This window comes from Carassius gibelio, chromosome A11, assembly GCF_023724105.1.
Source record: "Carassius gibelio isolate Cgi1373 ecotype wild population from Czech Republic chromosome A11, carGib1.2-hapl.c, whole genome shotgun sequence".
Lineage (NCBI taxonomy): Eukaryota > Metazoa > Chordata > Actinopteri > Cypriniformes > Cyprinidae > Carassius > Carassius gibelio.
The window spans coordinates 10,223,546-10,238,479 of NC_068381.1; the positions used below are offsets into that span (position 1 = coordinate 10,223,546).

The 14,934-nt window shown below is 39.5% G+C and overlaps 1 protein-coding gene across 1 annotated transcript in view; it reads left to right on the forward strand.

The window, feature by feature from the left end:
- The window catches only part of LOC128022284 (forkhead box protein J3), a 91,985-nt gene that overhangs the window by 38,842 nt on the left and 38,209 nt on the right, over nt 1–14,934 (forward strand). The window contains exon 2 of the mRNA XM_052609659.1: nt 4,142–4,581. Coding sequence (XP_052465619.1) covers nt 4,261–4,581 — 321 coding nt within the window. The 5' untranslated portion in view covers nt 4,142–4,260. The remainder of the gene's footprint in view (nt 1–4,141; nt 4,582–14,934) is intronic.

Genomic DNA, 14,934 nt, shown 5'->3' on the forward strand with positions numbered 1-14,934 from the left:
GCCAGGTAGGAATTCGTACATGGGTAAATGTATTATTTCAGTAGTAATAAATTATCCCATATCAATATTCTTTACGTATTTTTTTTTTTTTCAGATGTTAAACATAGTGCGCCAAGCGCGGATAACCACACAATGCGCTACACTTCTGCTCCTGGAACGTCAGAGACAGTAACGCCGTTAACTTTAGCGAGTAAAGGGAAAATGACGACAGAGAGAATAAATGAGTGCCACAGGGCTGTTACACGATTTATAGTGAAAGGTTTTCCTAAGGGAACATCCCTTACATCCCTGAACAAAATCATACTTTTTTTTTTTCTTTTTTTTTTTGTTAAAACTTTATGAAAGTTTTGAATTTTGCATCAGTTATTTTGTTGCTGCTTTTTATATCTTGATGCTTTCCATTTTGATATCCAGCTCCTTTATTATAATCAATATTTCAACGCTTTTCTGAGTGATTCCAACTCTGCTGCTATACAGTTTTACCTGCTACAGTCAGCTTTGCTGATTATTGTGTAGTCTTTATTCTTTCAAATGCATAGATGCTCATATTTAATGAGAGCAAAGTGTGCAAAATCTTCTTTATTGAAAACACTGTTGTTATCCAACACATCCACGAGCTGATTTTTATTTATTTTTAATTGTAATTTTTTTTTGTCTGAATCCACGTCAAGTGTTTGAGTTAAAATTTATTTTGAATGTAATATTTGTGTAACTTAAAAAATACTACCATTTGTCAACATGTTCTTGCTTTCACTTTTTCATTTTAAATGGTTATTGAATATTAATTAATGCTATCTTCCCTTTTTTGTAGATTTTTGTTATCAGTGTTGATATTGTGACTCTGAAAACCTTCAGACACTAGCTAAACTTTCATTTACATTTATGCGTTTGGTAGTCAGTTTTATCTAAAAAGTTATTTATATTTTATGATGGTTGCCTTACCTTTCACATTTATTTTGCTGCTGTCTGCCTGGCATTGCTTTTGGGGTGGTTGCCTGATAGTTGCAACATGCAGAGGTTTCAGTTTGTCAATGCAGTTTATTTCTGCAATCTATGTGAAAATCAGATCGGATGCATGAGAAATTGAGGAGTCCACTGCACATAGATTTGATTTAATTTAATTAGCAATGCCCAAAGGCGCTCATTTCCTGCATGTGAATGGCGAGGATGCTAAATTAGAAATTTTTAGTTTGCACTTCATACAGCTGGTTCAGAGGGTCTCATCCTTGTGCTGGAAAAAATCTTTTAAATTAGAGGGTCATGACTCACCTTTATGGAAATGACAGAATAATGAAAAAACAGTCTCCGTCATAGCACTGGCCTCACAGACATCTAATTTATCAGATTTCAGAGGCCTCGTACATGCTTTCTGCCATTCTAGAGGAATTTCAGTGAGGTTCCCGAGAGAACAGGGGAGGTATTTTTTATGGAGCCAGAAGAATCTCAATAAAGATAAATGCACACACTACATTCACATATGCACACACAGGATCCATACATGCACACACATAATTCATAAATACACACACAGGATACACAAATGCACACAAAATTCACAAATGCACACACAAAATTTAAAAAGCACAGAAGATTCACAAATGCATACAAAATTCAGAAATGCACACAAAATTCAGAAATACACACACAATTCAGAAATGCAAACAACATTTACAAATGCACTCAAGATTCACAAATGCACAGGACAAGATTCAGAAATGTATTTCTGATGCACACACACATATATCTTGATTTACAAACTGCTTGCGGTCTGTGAACTTCACTGCATTTGTGTGTGAATTTTGAGACTCCCTTGACTTGGCTCGACACACAAATGCCTTTTTTTAAACAGGGAATGATCTGCAACCAATCAGATATCTCCCTTGTTTTAGCCAATCACAAGAATGCACCCCACGTGGGGAATTGTTTACTTATAAGCCAATCAGCGAACAACTCACTTTCCTCACGCAGCGAACGACTCACTTTCCTCAGCGAACGACTCACTTACCTCACACAGCCGGCGACTCACTTTGCGCAGCCAGCGACCCACTTTGCGCAGCGAACGACTCACTTTCCTCACGAGTCACGCAGCGAACGACTCACTTTCCTCACCCAGCGAGCGACTCACTTTCCTCACGAGTCATGCAGCGAACGACTCACTTTCCTCACCCAGCGAGCGACTCACTTTCCTCACGAGTCACGCAGCGAACGACTCACTTTCCTCACCCAGCGAGCGACTCACTTTCCTCACGAGTCATGCAGCGAACGACTCACTTTCCTCACCCAGCGAGCGACTCACTTTCCTCAGCGAACGATTCACTTTCCTCAGGAGTCACGCAGCGAACGACTCACTTTCCTCACCCAGCGAGCGACTCACTTTCCTCAGCGAATGATTCCTCAAGCAACGAAGTTGAGCGAACGATTCACTTTCCTCACGCAGCGATCAACTCACTTTCCTAAGCGAACGACAGCCGCAGACCCACTTTTCGCAGCCAGAGAGCCACTTTCCTCTCGCAGCGGACCACTGACTCTCTCTTCATGTAGGGACTGAATATTATAATTAAAGTGACTTCTATATTGCATCCAAAAGAATATTTAGATATATTTAAATATTCAAAAAGGTTTAAACATTTTTTTTTTTTTTTTACTTTCATTAAAATATTTCAATAAAATGAAATAATTGCCTATTGCAAATTTATGAATCCATGGTTAACTTTTTTTTCTGCAGTCACTGGGCTATATGTATTGAGACATTTTTTAATTTATATTTTGTAAAAAATAATAAAAAATAAACCTGAATTGTAATCTAAACATCTGTATTTTCATACAATTTAATACAATTGCTGTGTGAACACGTTCATGTGATTGGCTTATAAGTAAACAATCCCCCCACATGGGGTGCATTCTTGTGATTGGCTAAAAGAAGGCAGATATCTGATTGGATGCTGATCATTCCCTGTTTAAAAAAAAAAGCATTTGTGTGTTGAGCCAAGTCAGGGGAGTCTCAAAATTCACACACAAATGCAGTGAAGTTCACAGACCGCAAGCAGTTTGTAAATCAAGATATATGTGTGTGTGCATCAGAAATACATTTCTGAATCTTGTCCTGTGCATTTGTGAATCTTGTTCTGTGCATTTGTGAATCTTGAGTGCATTTGTAAAGGTTGTTTGCATTTCTGAATTGTGTGTGTATTTCTGATTTTTGTGTGCATTTCTGAATTTTGTATGCATTTGTGAATCTTCTGTGCTTTTTAAATTTTGTGTGTGCATCTGTGAATTTTGTGTGCATTTGTGTATCCTGTGTGTGTATTTATGAATCATGTGTGTGCATCTATGAATCCTGTGTGTGCATATGTGACTGTAGTGTGTGCATTTATCTTTATTGAGACTCTTCTGGCTCCATAATTTTTAAACCGAGGTTCATCTGAAGAATATGTGGGATATTCCCTCCCCTGGTGCCTTCCAGTTGTGTTTTAATTTTCACGATAAGACGTGCTATGCAAAGTGCAGATGGATTATGCCACCTCACCGTATACCTAAGTGAAGGGACGGGCCTCACGCTTTTGCTACTATTTTAAGCCAGAGAGGGCAGTGTGCCTAAAACACAAGGTTGTTTGTGTGTGTAGGGTGCAGCCGCAGACAGGAATAAGAGACCATGCTGCATGACGATGATTCCGAGGCCTGTTTACAACGGAGATGAATGGAGGGGGGGAAGGGTAGCAGGAAAGAGAAAGGGTTACGCTTCCCTTAGGAGAACTGGAATTCTTTGTAAACCGTTCCCCCATTTAGCTGGCAGTTGTGAAAACAATTCCGCAGCATTTACTCAGTTTGCGACTCGGATTACAGTTGTGTGAGTCAGCTGCAGGGTGCAGGCCGGAGGTAGGAGGTGGGCCAGACGGCTTGGCCGGTCTGTGCAGCTCAGTGTTTTTTTTTATTTATTTATTTTTTGTCTGCAGATCGGCGTCTGTTCTGGGGCTTCTCTCCAAAGAGAAACGCTGCCTATTTGAATGTGCTAATTAAAATGACATTGGTTCCAGCTGGAGTGGTTCTAACTATTGAAGTGTCGGCACGCTTTAGGAGTGATCACTCATATCCTGACAGTGTCGGGCAATATAATGATCCCCTCTCTCGCTCTTCTCCGCAGGTTTTGTTTTTGAGTGACGGCAACAAAAACAGTGATCTGAGGGAGCGCCCTGCATTCTCTCCGCACCGGATTGCCACCCCTCCTTCACCGCCGCCATTGCTGCCACTCGACCTGCCACCATGACGTCGGAGCTGGAGAGCAGCTTGACCTCCATGGACTGGCTGCCACAGCTGACCATGCGGGCAGCCATTCAGAAAGCGGATTCCCAGAACACTCACGGGCCAGGCATGGCTAAGAAGAGTGCTCTGCTGGACCCCAACACCACACTGGACCAGGAAGAGGTGCAGCAGCACAAGGATGGCAAACCACCATACAGTTACGCCAGCCTCATCACATTCGCCATCAACAGTTCACCAAAGAAGAAAATGACACTGAGCGAGATCTACCAGTGGATCTGTGACAATTTCCCCTATTACAGGGAAGCCGGCAGCGGGTGGAAGGTAAGGGGTGAAGCGCTGTGAGCGTCAGTTAATTTGTCATTATTTGCTTTCTGCCCGTCAGAGACATTTGCATGCACACGAGTGACGTCCCTCCACTTAAATTCAATCAGTGTACCGAATCAGCCATGAATTTAGTCAGAGGAGACTGTCAAGGTTAATGTGTGAAATTATTCTCATTTCTTGCTGTCAAGGTTTTTTTTTTTCCTCCGTTCCTCGCCAAGGAACTTTGCGAAAATATCAAAGCAACAGCCATGTTGCTATTTTGCAAATCTCGTTCAGATCGGTTTATGACCATTAATATTTGACAGTATCTTGTCTATCTAGACACAAGAAAATAAAGACTCTTTTTGCAGACAGAAGTGTGAGAAGGAAGTGTGTTGATATTCACCCAGCCAGATCCAGCCTCGCAAGCCATAGATGAGGAAAAAAACTGCTTTTCATTGCTTGTATTATTCATGCCAGATGCCTTGATAGAAGTCCATTATGTTGGAGAGAGCCATTGCTGTGTCACCATCTCAAGGAGCATATGATATACAGAGATGAAGCCGTGCTGATTGCCTTTTAAAAAGCGGAGATGGAAATTGATATTAGAATGAGCTTTCCAATCAGTTGACATTTATTGGCAATAGAATCGGTAGCACAGCTTTATTGCAGGCAGACAAGATATATGCGGTTCATATCCGTGCGAGACGCGACCCTGTGCGTGCGTACGTGTGTGTGTGTGTGTGTCTGTGTCTATCTGTTGGTGAGCATATTTTCACACCCCCCACCCTCTTTTGCTGTACTGTAAAATGGATATTTATGTCAGTGTAGATACGAGAGCAACACATGAATTTGTAAATTTAAAAATCATCTTAAAATATGTTTATAGATGCAGGTTTGTTTTGATAACTATAATCAAAATAACAAATCAAGCATGTGGCGGTCTACACTTCCACCCCATTGTTGTCTGTGGATTATAGAGCAAGAGAGTTTTTGCATATTTATCAATCCTGTTAGCTTAAGTTTTCTTCCCTGCTGAAGTGTAATGCTATTTCCGCTGAAAAGATTTGTATTTGCAGATATACGGGTGAGTTTGAGGGTCAACATGGTGCTTTTACTCATTTATTCTCTCGCTAGAAACATGCTCACACTTTGTCCGTGGTACCTGGGAGGATGGCTCTAAGTTAAATTGCTTGCTAGCACCTATAATGCCTTTTGTGACATCAGCCTTTCTTTTTCCCCCCCTACCAACCCCGTACACATTTTACACGGTGGACAGACGACACAAATGGATTTCTGCGTTTTTCACTGAATTTACTGAAATCGCTGTACAAGGTTGCTGCCCTGACACGTTTACCAGGCTTTCCATTTCACTGGAATGTAGCCTTTTTTCAAAAGCCTCGTAGAAAGAGGCAACTCACCGCTGTTCTCAATGATGGCTGCTAATTGCCACATTCCATCTCTATATCATGTATTATTACAGCTATTATTTTGGGGATCTAGCTGTATGTCAGTTTACAATGGGCCAAATATGCATTCAGTAGTGTGTTAGTGTTCGTTTAAGCAGAGTAATGAAAAGTTGGATAACTGGATACAGTTCTGTTGCTTTTTTATTTACATATATTCAAGTTGAAGAAATAGCTGAACTCAAAGGCATGCTGGTCATTTAATGTGAAAGTGCTTGCATTTAGATGCATAGTGCGAGACAGGCTGAAGCACTATGCCTATGTGATGTGGAAAATGCTTTCAGGATATCGCAGCGCAGGAGCATCTCAGAGGCGGAAGATCATGCACTTATGGGAAAACAGATCTATGGAGCTGGTGTTAAGAATTGTATAACAGCAATACATGTTTCTTTTAATAGACGGAAGAGCGTGAATCTCACTCCGACCGCCATCGACTATTATTTTAGAGAGATTCTTTGTCTCTGAAGTGTGCGCTGCTATATTTGCGTTTTTGTATATATACCAAGCGTGGCTGGGGTGAATGTAGGTCTGTGTGCAGTCATCGCCCTCCATCTCTCAGTATCCACATCCCCCCCTGAGATGTCGGCAGCAGGAATTTACGACCCAGCGCACGCACACGTCTGTTCTCTATGATAATTCTAGCTGTGCCGGAGAGATGAGACCAGGCTAATCCAGGCGGCGGCAACTCATTTAGTCATCTCAATAGAACTCCATTAGCCAACGCTTTTAAGAAATATCAATAAGTGCTGTCAATAAGAATAGATAATTCATCAAGGTCAAAAAATATTAATGCAGTATTAGGGGAGATAGATATGCAGCTTGAGATGAATTTTATCACATTCTGTCTCTGCATTTCAAAACCTGTTACTGTAGAGTAGGGTTGTCACCAGGGTTAGAAATTAACTTTTTTTGCCGACAAGCCACAGTGGCTTGTGAAATGCAGAATTACCCTGACCCCTAGCTATTAAGTTTTTTTTTTCACACGGTCATTGGCTTTGTAAGTGGACTCTGTGTAAGTGGATTTTTATAAGCTACCACAGTGTGTGGGACTTCTATTCCGATGCACTACTGGTCATTTTTATTATGATATTTTCATTAGATGGTAATAAAAAAAAAAAAAATGGCAATTTGAAAATGTATTACATATTAACAATTTGATAATAAGTTATGTTTATTGGGTGCCAAATCAGCATATTAGAATGTTTTCTGAAGGATTGTGTGACACTGAAGGCTAATGGTTGCTGAAAATTCAACTTTAACATAATTTTTTTATTATTATAAAATTTTGAAAAAAATCAAAATAAAGTCTTTTGCATCCATTCAGGTGTGCAAAGAGTGTTTATTTATTGGCTTTAATATATTTATAAACATTTAATTAAATTTTATCACACTTGTATACATTCACTTTAAGCAGACTGAGAACAACTTGTGTAGAGTTGTTTTGTAACTTTCTTTTTTTTTTCTATATAATTTGTATCAAACAATCCAGTATTACTCCTTTGGAACAGCAGGGTGGAGTTCAATTATGTAGCCACTACACAGATTCAAGATATTGCTTTGACTGTCACCACAAGAAATAATCCACCATCCCTTTTGAAAGCCTTTACGTAATACACTTGTCTTTCTTATAATCCCAAGTTATCAGCATGCAAGCTGTCTCAGTGAAAAGAGTGAAAGAGCAAATGAGATTAATTTGCTGTCTATTGGTTTGAGAGGCTCACTGTTCTCGGTCAAACCCACTTGTCACTGATGAGATGTTTAATGCTGTCAAGATGCTTAGCACCCAGACACCTTCTGAATTTATGAATTTGACACCGATGCTTCTGGTTAAGCGAAAGCCATCGCAGCACACCTGATCTTTTCGTTCCAGCATCCTCATCCCTTTTGACCTCAGAGCAGTCATATACAAGCTGTAGCGGAGTGCAACCAGGCTAAAACTCAGTTTAAAAGCATTAAATGTATGGATGTTAGAGGATTATGTAGGACCTGAGCCACGCGAAAGCTCTTGTTATCCTCTGAGAATATTCAGTCTCTGTTTACACAACAGGTTTGTAATCCGGCCACAGAGCAGGCCGTAATCTGATCAGGCACTCCGAAAACATGCGGCCCTAGCAGATGTGACAGCACGTCTGCTTATGATGGCTTTGCCACAGCTGCTGCTTCTCAGAATACACAATGTGGTTCTGGCACTTTCTGGTCTAATTGCTCCCTGATGATTTACAAACAGTGATTCGGGAAGCCCGGGTGACTTTTCAGGTCCTCGCTCTACCCACTTTCGAACTCACCATTTGAATCTCATTGTGCTGGAGACGGCTCGTCTGAAGTGCGGCCAAACATCCCAGGCAGTTCTTGCATCCTAACCAGTTTAAATATGCTTGAAATGTTTGTTCTTGAATCTCTTCCATTGCTACCGGCATGATATTCTCCCATTTCACCTGCATGCAGGCGAAAAAGTGTGCAAATGCTTAATTCCTCACAAATGCCGTAGCCGTTGATGCGCCAAAGCTGTTTCGGCCTGTGCTAATGGATAAATGCAGTTGCCGAGGTTGAGTCTTGCCCTGTTTAAAAATGCTTTTGGCACTTGTGGAGTGTCCAGATCTTCTTCTTTGATCTCATTATGAAATGCAAATGCTCACCAACCTAAACATCAAAGGTTGCACCCGCTGCTGGGCAGCCATCGTAATAATGGAAGCCAGGGGCGAATTGACCGTTTTTTTCCCTAATAAGTGATTTGGGGGACTGCTTCACCCCCCAGGGCGTTATTTACTTTCAAGCCAGGAACATTATCTCTTAAGTAACTAAACAGCCCAAATCCCAGCTCCCCTTGCTTTTATTTAAATGTGGAAGCACAGGTGTTGCACTCGTCATATCTCTAAACTCAGGCTTACTGTGCAGGGTGTGGAATATTAAGATGTAAAATTGCTTCAGCGCGCTCTGATTTTTCAGTTTAATCCTCCAGCCAGGATCATTATGCGGTCGGGCATTTCATTTTTAAACATCCTCCTGATATTAAATTATTCAAATGGTAAGATACATATTGATAAAAAGTTGTCTGTATGTTTTTCCCCCCGAATTCTTTTTCTAAAAATACATTCACCTTACAGTACATCAGATTTGAAAATCTAGTGCGCCATTATTAGGCCTGTGTTGTTGCATATATTTCGTTTTCTGCCTCTCTGTGTTTTTAATTGTGACAGCAGCAGAAGTGGCTGTGTTGGTGGTGGGAGTGGTGGTGATTCATGCCGTAGCCAGTTTGATCCTGCTGTGTGGATGGCTCCTGTGTCAGGAAGCTACTGCCTGGCCGCCGCCCACCAGCCTCACCCTGCCCCATCCCACTTGTACCTCGCCGCTCACACAGAGTAGGTGGACAAAAAGCATAGTGGCTCACTAGGTGGAACTGGCAGAGAGGGCAATCGCTACACCTCACAAAGCATGAAGTTGACTTTACTAATGGTTTCGGAAGAGACTGACGTCTTGAATCATGTTAACCAGTACTGCTGTAGCTGTGTAACTGGTCTTGAACCTTATAAAATAAGGGTAGTATTATTGTTAGTATTTAATTTACTGGGGGTCATCATGGCCTAATGGTTAGAGAGTCTGACTTGTAACCTGAAGGTTGTGGGTTTGAGTCTTAGGTCCGGCAGGAATTGTCGGTGGGGGGAGTAAAAGTCGGTGGGCAAAGCTTAATTGTCATCCTTACTCCAGTCTTCAGTGCCACATGATCCTTCAGAGATCATTCTAATATGCTGATTTGGTGCTCAATGAAGAATTTCTTATAATTATCAGTGCTGAAACCATTTGTGCTGCTTAATATTTTTGTGGAAACCATTTTTCAGGTTTCTGTGAATAATTATTTCAAAAGAACAGCATTTAATTGAAATAGAAATTTGTCACTTTTGATGATTAATTTAATGCATCCTTGCTGAATAAAAGTGTCTCGTTCTCTGTAAACCCTTCTCACAAGATATATCTTACAAGAAGAAACCCATGATCCCTACTACGCATGTAGGTGTATACTTCATCCACTAAACATCAATAATTTGTCTTTCATTGATTAACCACATCTGTGGTGATAATGAGGCCTGTTACATGAAGTCAATACCTGATATGGAACATTTAATGCTAGATGAACTTAAGTGAAATGTCTGCCTTTTTAGCTTTTCTTACTGCTTGTATTATAGCTGCTGCCTTTCCATCTGACAATTAGGGGGTTAAAAACCGAATCTTCAACTGAACTGATTTGAATGTGTTTATTAATGTGCTAAAAATAAAAAAAGTAAATGTTGCCACAGTAAACTGTGCGCTGAACATTTTGGTAATGTATTCACTGTCTTGTCTCAGACATTTGAAGACATGCTTTTATTTTGAATACAGTCACAGCCAAAGAGCGATGCTCATCCTCTCATACCTTACTGCTAAAATTTCTGTTTTTATATTTGTCTACATAGATTTTTCCCTCCTCGCCCACAGCACTTAATTGCCTTGTTCTGTTTGAGATACTTGTTTTTGCTTTCTCCATAAACCAGTTTATTATAAATAAATCTAAAAAAAAAAAAAAAAAACTTTAGCACAGTTATCACATCAGCCTTTTAACAAGTCAGCAGCATCCCCCACTCTGGCGAGGATGCTCGGCTCTTTATTAATTGAGGCTGGGATGACCTGAACATGGCCTCTTATCGCTGCTGTGATTTGGCCCCAAGAGAGAGGCGCTGAGCCATGATGAGTTTGCGCATGCTATAAATAGTCTGGTCCTTGGAATCCGCCTTTAACTCTGAATCTACTCTCTGAAATCTGCTTAAGCTGCCGTTGGACTGTCTGTCAATGCCGCATTAAGGATAAAAATGAAATTTTCATAAATGGTCGCACATTTCACTTTGAAAAGATTTTCATCTATGATTTTTTTATGAATTGTGTGTGATGTATTCTCTCTTTTGGACCTCCTTGTCATCGTTCTGAAATACAGAATATATTACAAAATATATTAGTAGATATAATAGATCTGCTGAAATTGACATTTTATTACTTAGAACTTTTCTAAGATGAGCGTGTTTTTTTATTTCTGTATAAAAATACATTTTGATATGTCAAGTTGGTACAATTTCCCCAAAACTTTTACAAATAATATAATATAATATATAAAATACAATATAATATGTAATATAATAATTATAATCTTTCTTTTTCTTTCTTTCCCTTAGGTCCATAACACAAAAATAAAAGTAAAGAAGTAATAAACAAACATCAGACACTATTTAAAAAATATACAAACTTGAATTCCAGTGCTTTCAGTACAAGGAGGAATACCTTGTCACTTATGCCACTTAAGTCCATTATGATTGTATTTCTTTAGTCACTTAATGGATGTATGAAACTATGCATATAATTCCTTAACACAGCATGCAAGTAGGAACATCATTAGATACAAACAATTGGCTTGCACTTATCCACCTTGGGAGCTTAAGCAGAATTCGTAACGCATCATTAAATGCCACCTGAAGCTTTTTCATTTTAGCTTTACTATAACTACACCATAAATGTGCCTTATAAAAAGAAGTACAGTAAGCTCTAAAAATTTTTATTTTAACATCATCTGTTCACGTCAAATTTACAAGCCAACCTATTTGACTGTCCATATAGCTTATAGCACTGGTGTTGCACATCATCATCATTTAAATAATCTCTAATAATGTGACCCAGATATATCTATTTTTTTTTTTTTAACTGCATTCAATTCTTAGTCACCTAAATAAAAAAGGGGAAATTTTGCTTACTATCCTCTTTAGTTTTAACAATCATAACCACACACTTTTTAGAATTAAATTTTATATCATATTGATTTAAATTGATATAAGAAGGTGTGACAATATTCCACTTTGCCAAACCCCATTTATCATATTAAAGGGTGCCAATACATTCCTGCCCAACCTGACTTGTATGGATTGATATTTATAACAGTAATGTAAAATTCTTCTCAAATATGAGGAAACCCTTGTCTTGTAACATTATAAACAGCTTAGTGTTATTAATTTGCCTTATAGGCATCTAAAAAGCACATATAAATACTGTAGAATTATGTATAATTATACTTACTAACCATTTCCTTTAATGAATATATGCATATGTTGTGCCACTCTTAAAATGATTATCCGTAGTTACCAAATATTCTTTGAGCCATAAGGATACTCTTTTGAAATTATAATTGGCCTATAATTTTCCATTACTAGATATTTTATCACTCTGTGTTCTTGCCGCCACCATCCGCCATCTTGCTGAAATATAATGTAATACAAAACATTTTTTCAGTGTGTACAGAAATGTATAGAGCTTTTACAATTTTTATATTAAAATACCATTTCAAAGAATTTCACACAAATTTTAAACTAGGTTTTGAAACTGTATTTACTTTGTTTTGGACATTGGACATATTTTTGAACGAGGAGAAGAAATGTCTGTTTTAATCGAAATGATTGAACATGAAGACCCAGTGTAACAGTGGATTTAACTGATTTAGACATTTGTGTGAGGAGCACCTCTTCCAGAATGAGACAAATGCTACACAGCCATACGCAATAGTACTTGTGATTTCAAATAATTATCCATAAGCTGCCCCTTTTTCTTTTTCATTTAAACTAACCTGACCCTTCTTGTCAATTCTTTTTTGAAGACTCAAATTTAAAGATTAAGTAGGGCTGCCAAGGCATTACCAGTACAATGCTGAGTTTTAACAATAGGAAATGTGCCATGGCAGAAATGTTTCATCTCATTTTATGCCCATCTGACATGGTTTTAGCAGGCAGGAGCTGCAGACAGAGTGGCACCATGTGTGTGGTGTCACTGAGGATATGGCACACTGCCCAGGGACTTCACATAGAGCTCCCACATCGAAAATGTCATTGAGCTCCATGCTTTTACTATCTGGGTTTTGGGTGACTTTGGTTTGTCTGTGCTGGTAGCTAGGAAGGCCAAGATTTTGAGGTCTAATGAGTGAGACCAGGCTTTTTTGGTCCCGAAACAGCAGAAATTACAAGATCTCTGCTTCAAAGCAATGTGTGTATTTTGGATAATTTATTTCATTTTTGCCAGAAACCCAGTTTCTGTAATCATCTCGAGATTATAAAATGCACTTCACATGCCTGGTATCATAATTAGTTTGTCGCTACAGTATTTATGTATCCACAGGCACAATGTCCTTAAAGAATCCACCCTTCACTCGGGAGAGGAAAATGACAGTGCCGCCTAGCAGGATAGTACAGCCAATGATGGATGAGATGCCAGGCGTCAGTGCTGTCTTCCCATCCCATAGCCATTGACATGCAAAACTCCCAGCATCTTTCTATCACTCTGGATATTTGCAGGTCATAGCAGCCATGGATACGACACATTAATTCCTCACTCATGATTGCCTATTTATCAGTGTCAGCACTCTCAATACACCTTTTCCATCCAAATTTATTGAAGAAATCCATGTACAGTAGCCCCCAAAAATGTTTTGGACACTGAAGTCATATAGAATAACTAATTGTATTCGATTCCAAAACATCAAACAAAGTGGCACTTAAAGATCACATAAGCAAACTTTACAAGTAAAACATTTTAAGAAAGAGACGCGTTTCAGATTCCTTTAAACAAGAGACCTTTAAAGAAGACTTTTAAAAGACCTAACAATTTCTCATTGTCAAAAACACTTCAGACATCTATAATGACTATAGAATATATATATATATATATATATATATATATATAATGGCATTAATATATGGTCCTTTTATTTGCATGTTTTAAGTGTTCAAATACTTGTCATGGCTTTGAAAAGTCTGGATGAGCTATACAGCCAGGATGTATAGGCAGTCATCTTTCTTTTCAAGGTGAAGTGGGCCGCCTGTAGCAGTGGAGAGAGTCTGGTCAGCAGGCAGAGAGGGATGGGCAAAGCTACCACTGCTGGTTGCCACTGGCCAGCTGGCTGCAAGGCCACAACGTCTCACTGCCAACTAATTGCCTCTGAATTAGACAAGTAATGTGGCCTTGTAGATGGCTGGAGTGTCTGACTAGAGGGACGGCAGTGAGCAGGAGGGTTCCCGGCCTCTTCTCGCCTCAGCAATGTATTATTAATGGGTCGCTGTGCTTGACAGATTTACATTAACTTTGCTAATGGACTCTATAGGAGGGTTGTGACTTTTGGATCTATGTTAAGTTGAATACAAAAGGGAAACCTTTTTTTTTTTTTTTTTTATAGCACAAAGAATCTGCTTTTCTGTCTTCTCGACTACATTTTAAAGGAGTGCGTTGCCCAAAGGGAAAGCCAGTGTATAAGTTTCAGATGGATGAAGGTGTAAAAGATTAGTCCCTGTCCACCCTCAGCACCATCTTTGCTGCTTTTACTGTTCGTTTGTGTTGATTGATTGACTGCCTCTGTTGTGTGAGAGATTCTTCTGTCAGTCCGCTGTCGTAGATGAATGCTGAGTTTCCTTTGGTTTGCCAAAACAGTTTTTAGCTTTTTTTCTTGGAAGTGAGCAGTGCTGTTGCACCACTGTTAAAGCCTCTAGCAGATCGATTTTGTTTTCAAAGAGCCTAATTGTTGGCATTGACTTGAACAGTTGTATTCCGTTGATCTGCTCATGCTAATTGTAGGCCACTAGCACAATGAAGTGTTCACATAACAGCCTGTCTTACAGTAGTGTTGAGAGAAAGGGCTGCATTGTGCATATGGGAACTGGATGGTCACCTCTGCTCCCCTCATTAGCTCCATTGGCTGTAATAGGGGTTATTGACTGGATGGAACTTTAAGCACCTGTAATATTAATGGCAGCTCTCCCAGCTGCGATGGATGAGTGCTGCGTTTGCTAGTGCTGCTGAGGACACTCTTCTATCGGCGCTTCATCAGCCACTTGTGCACAGCGTAGTTCCA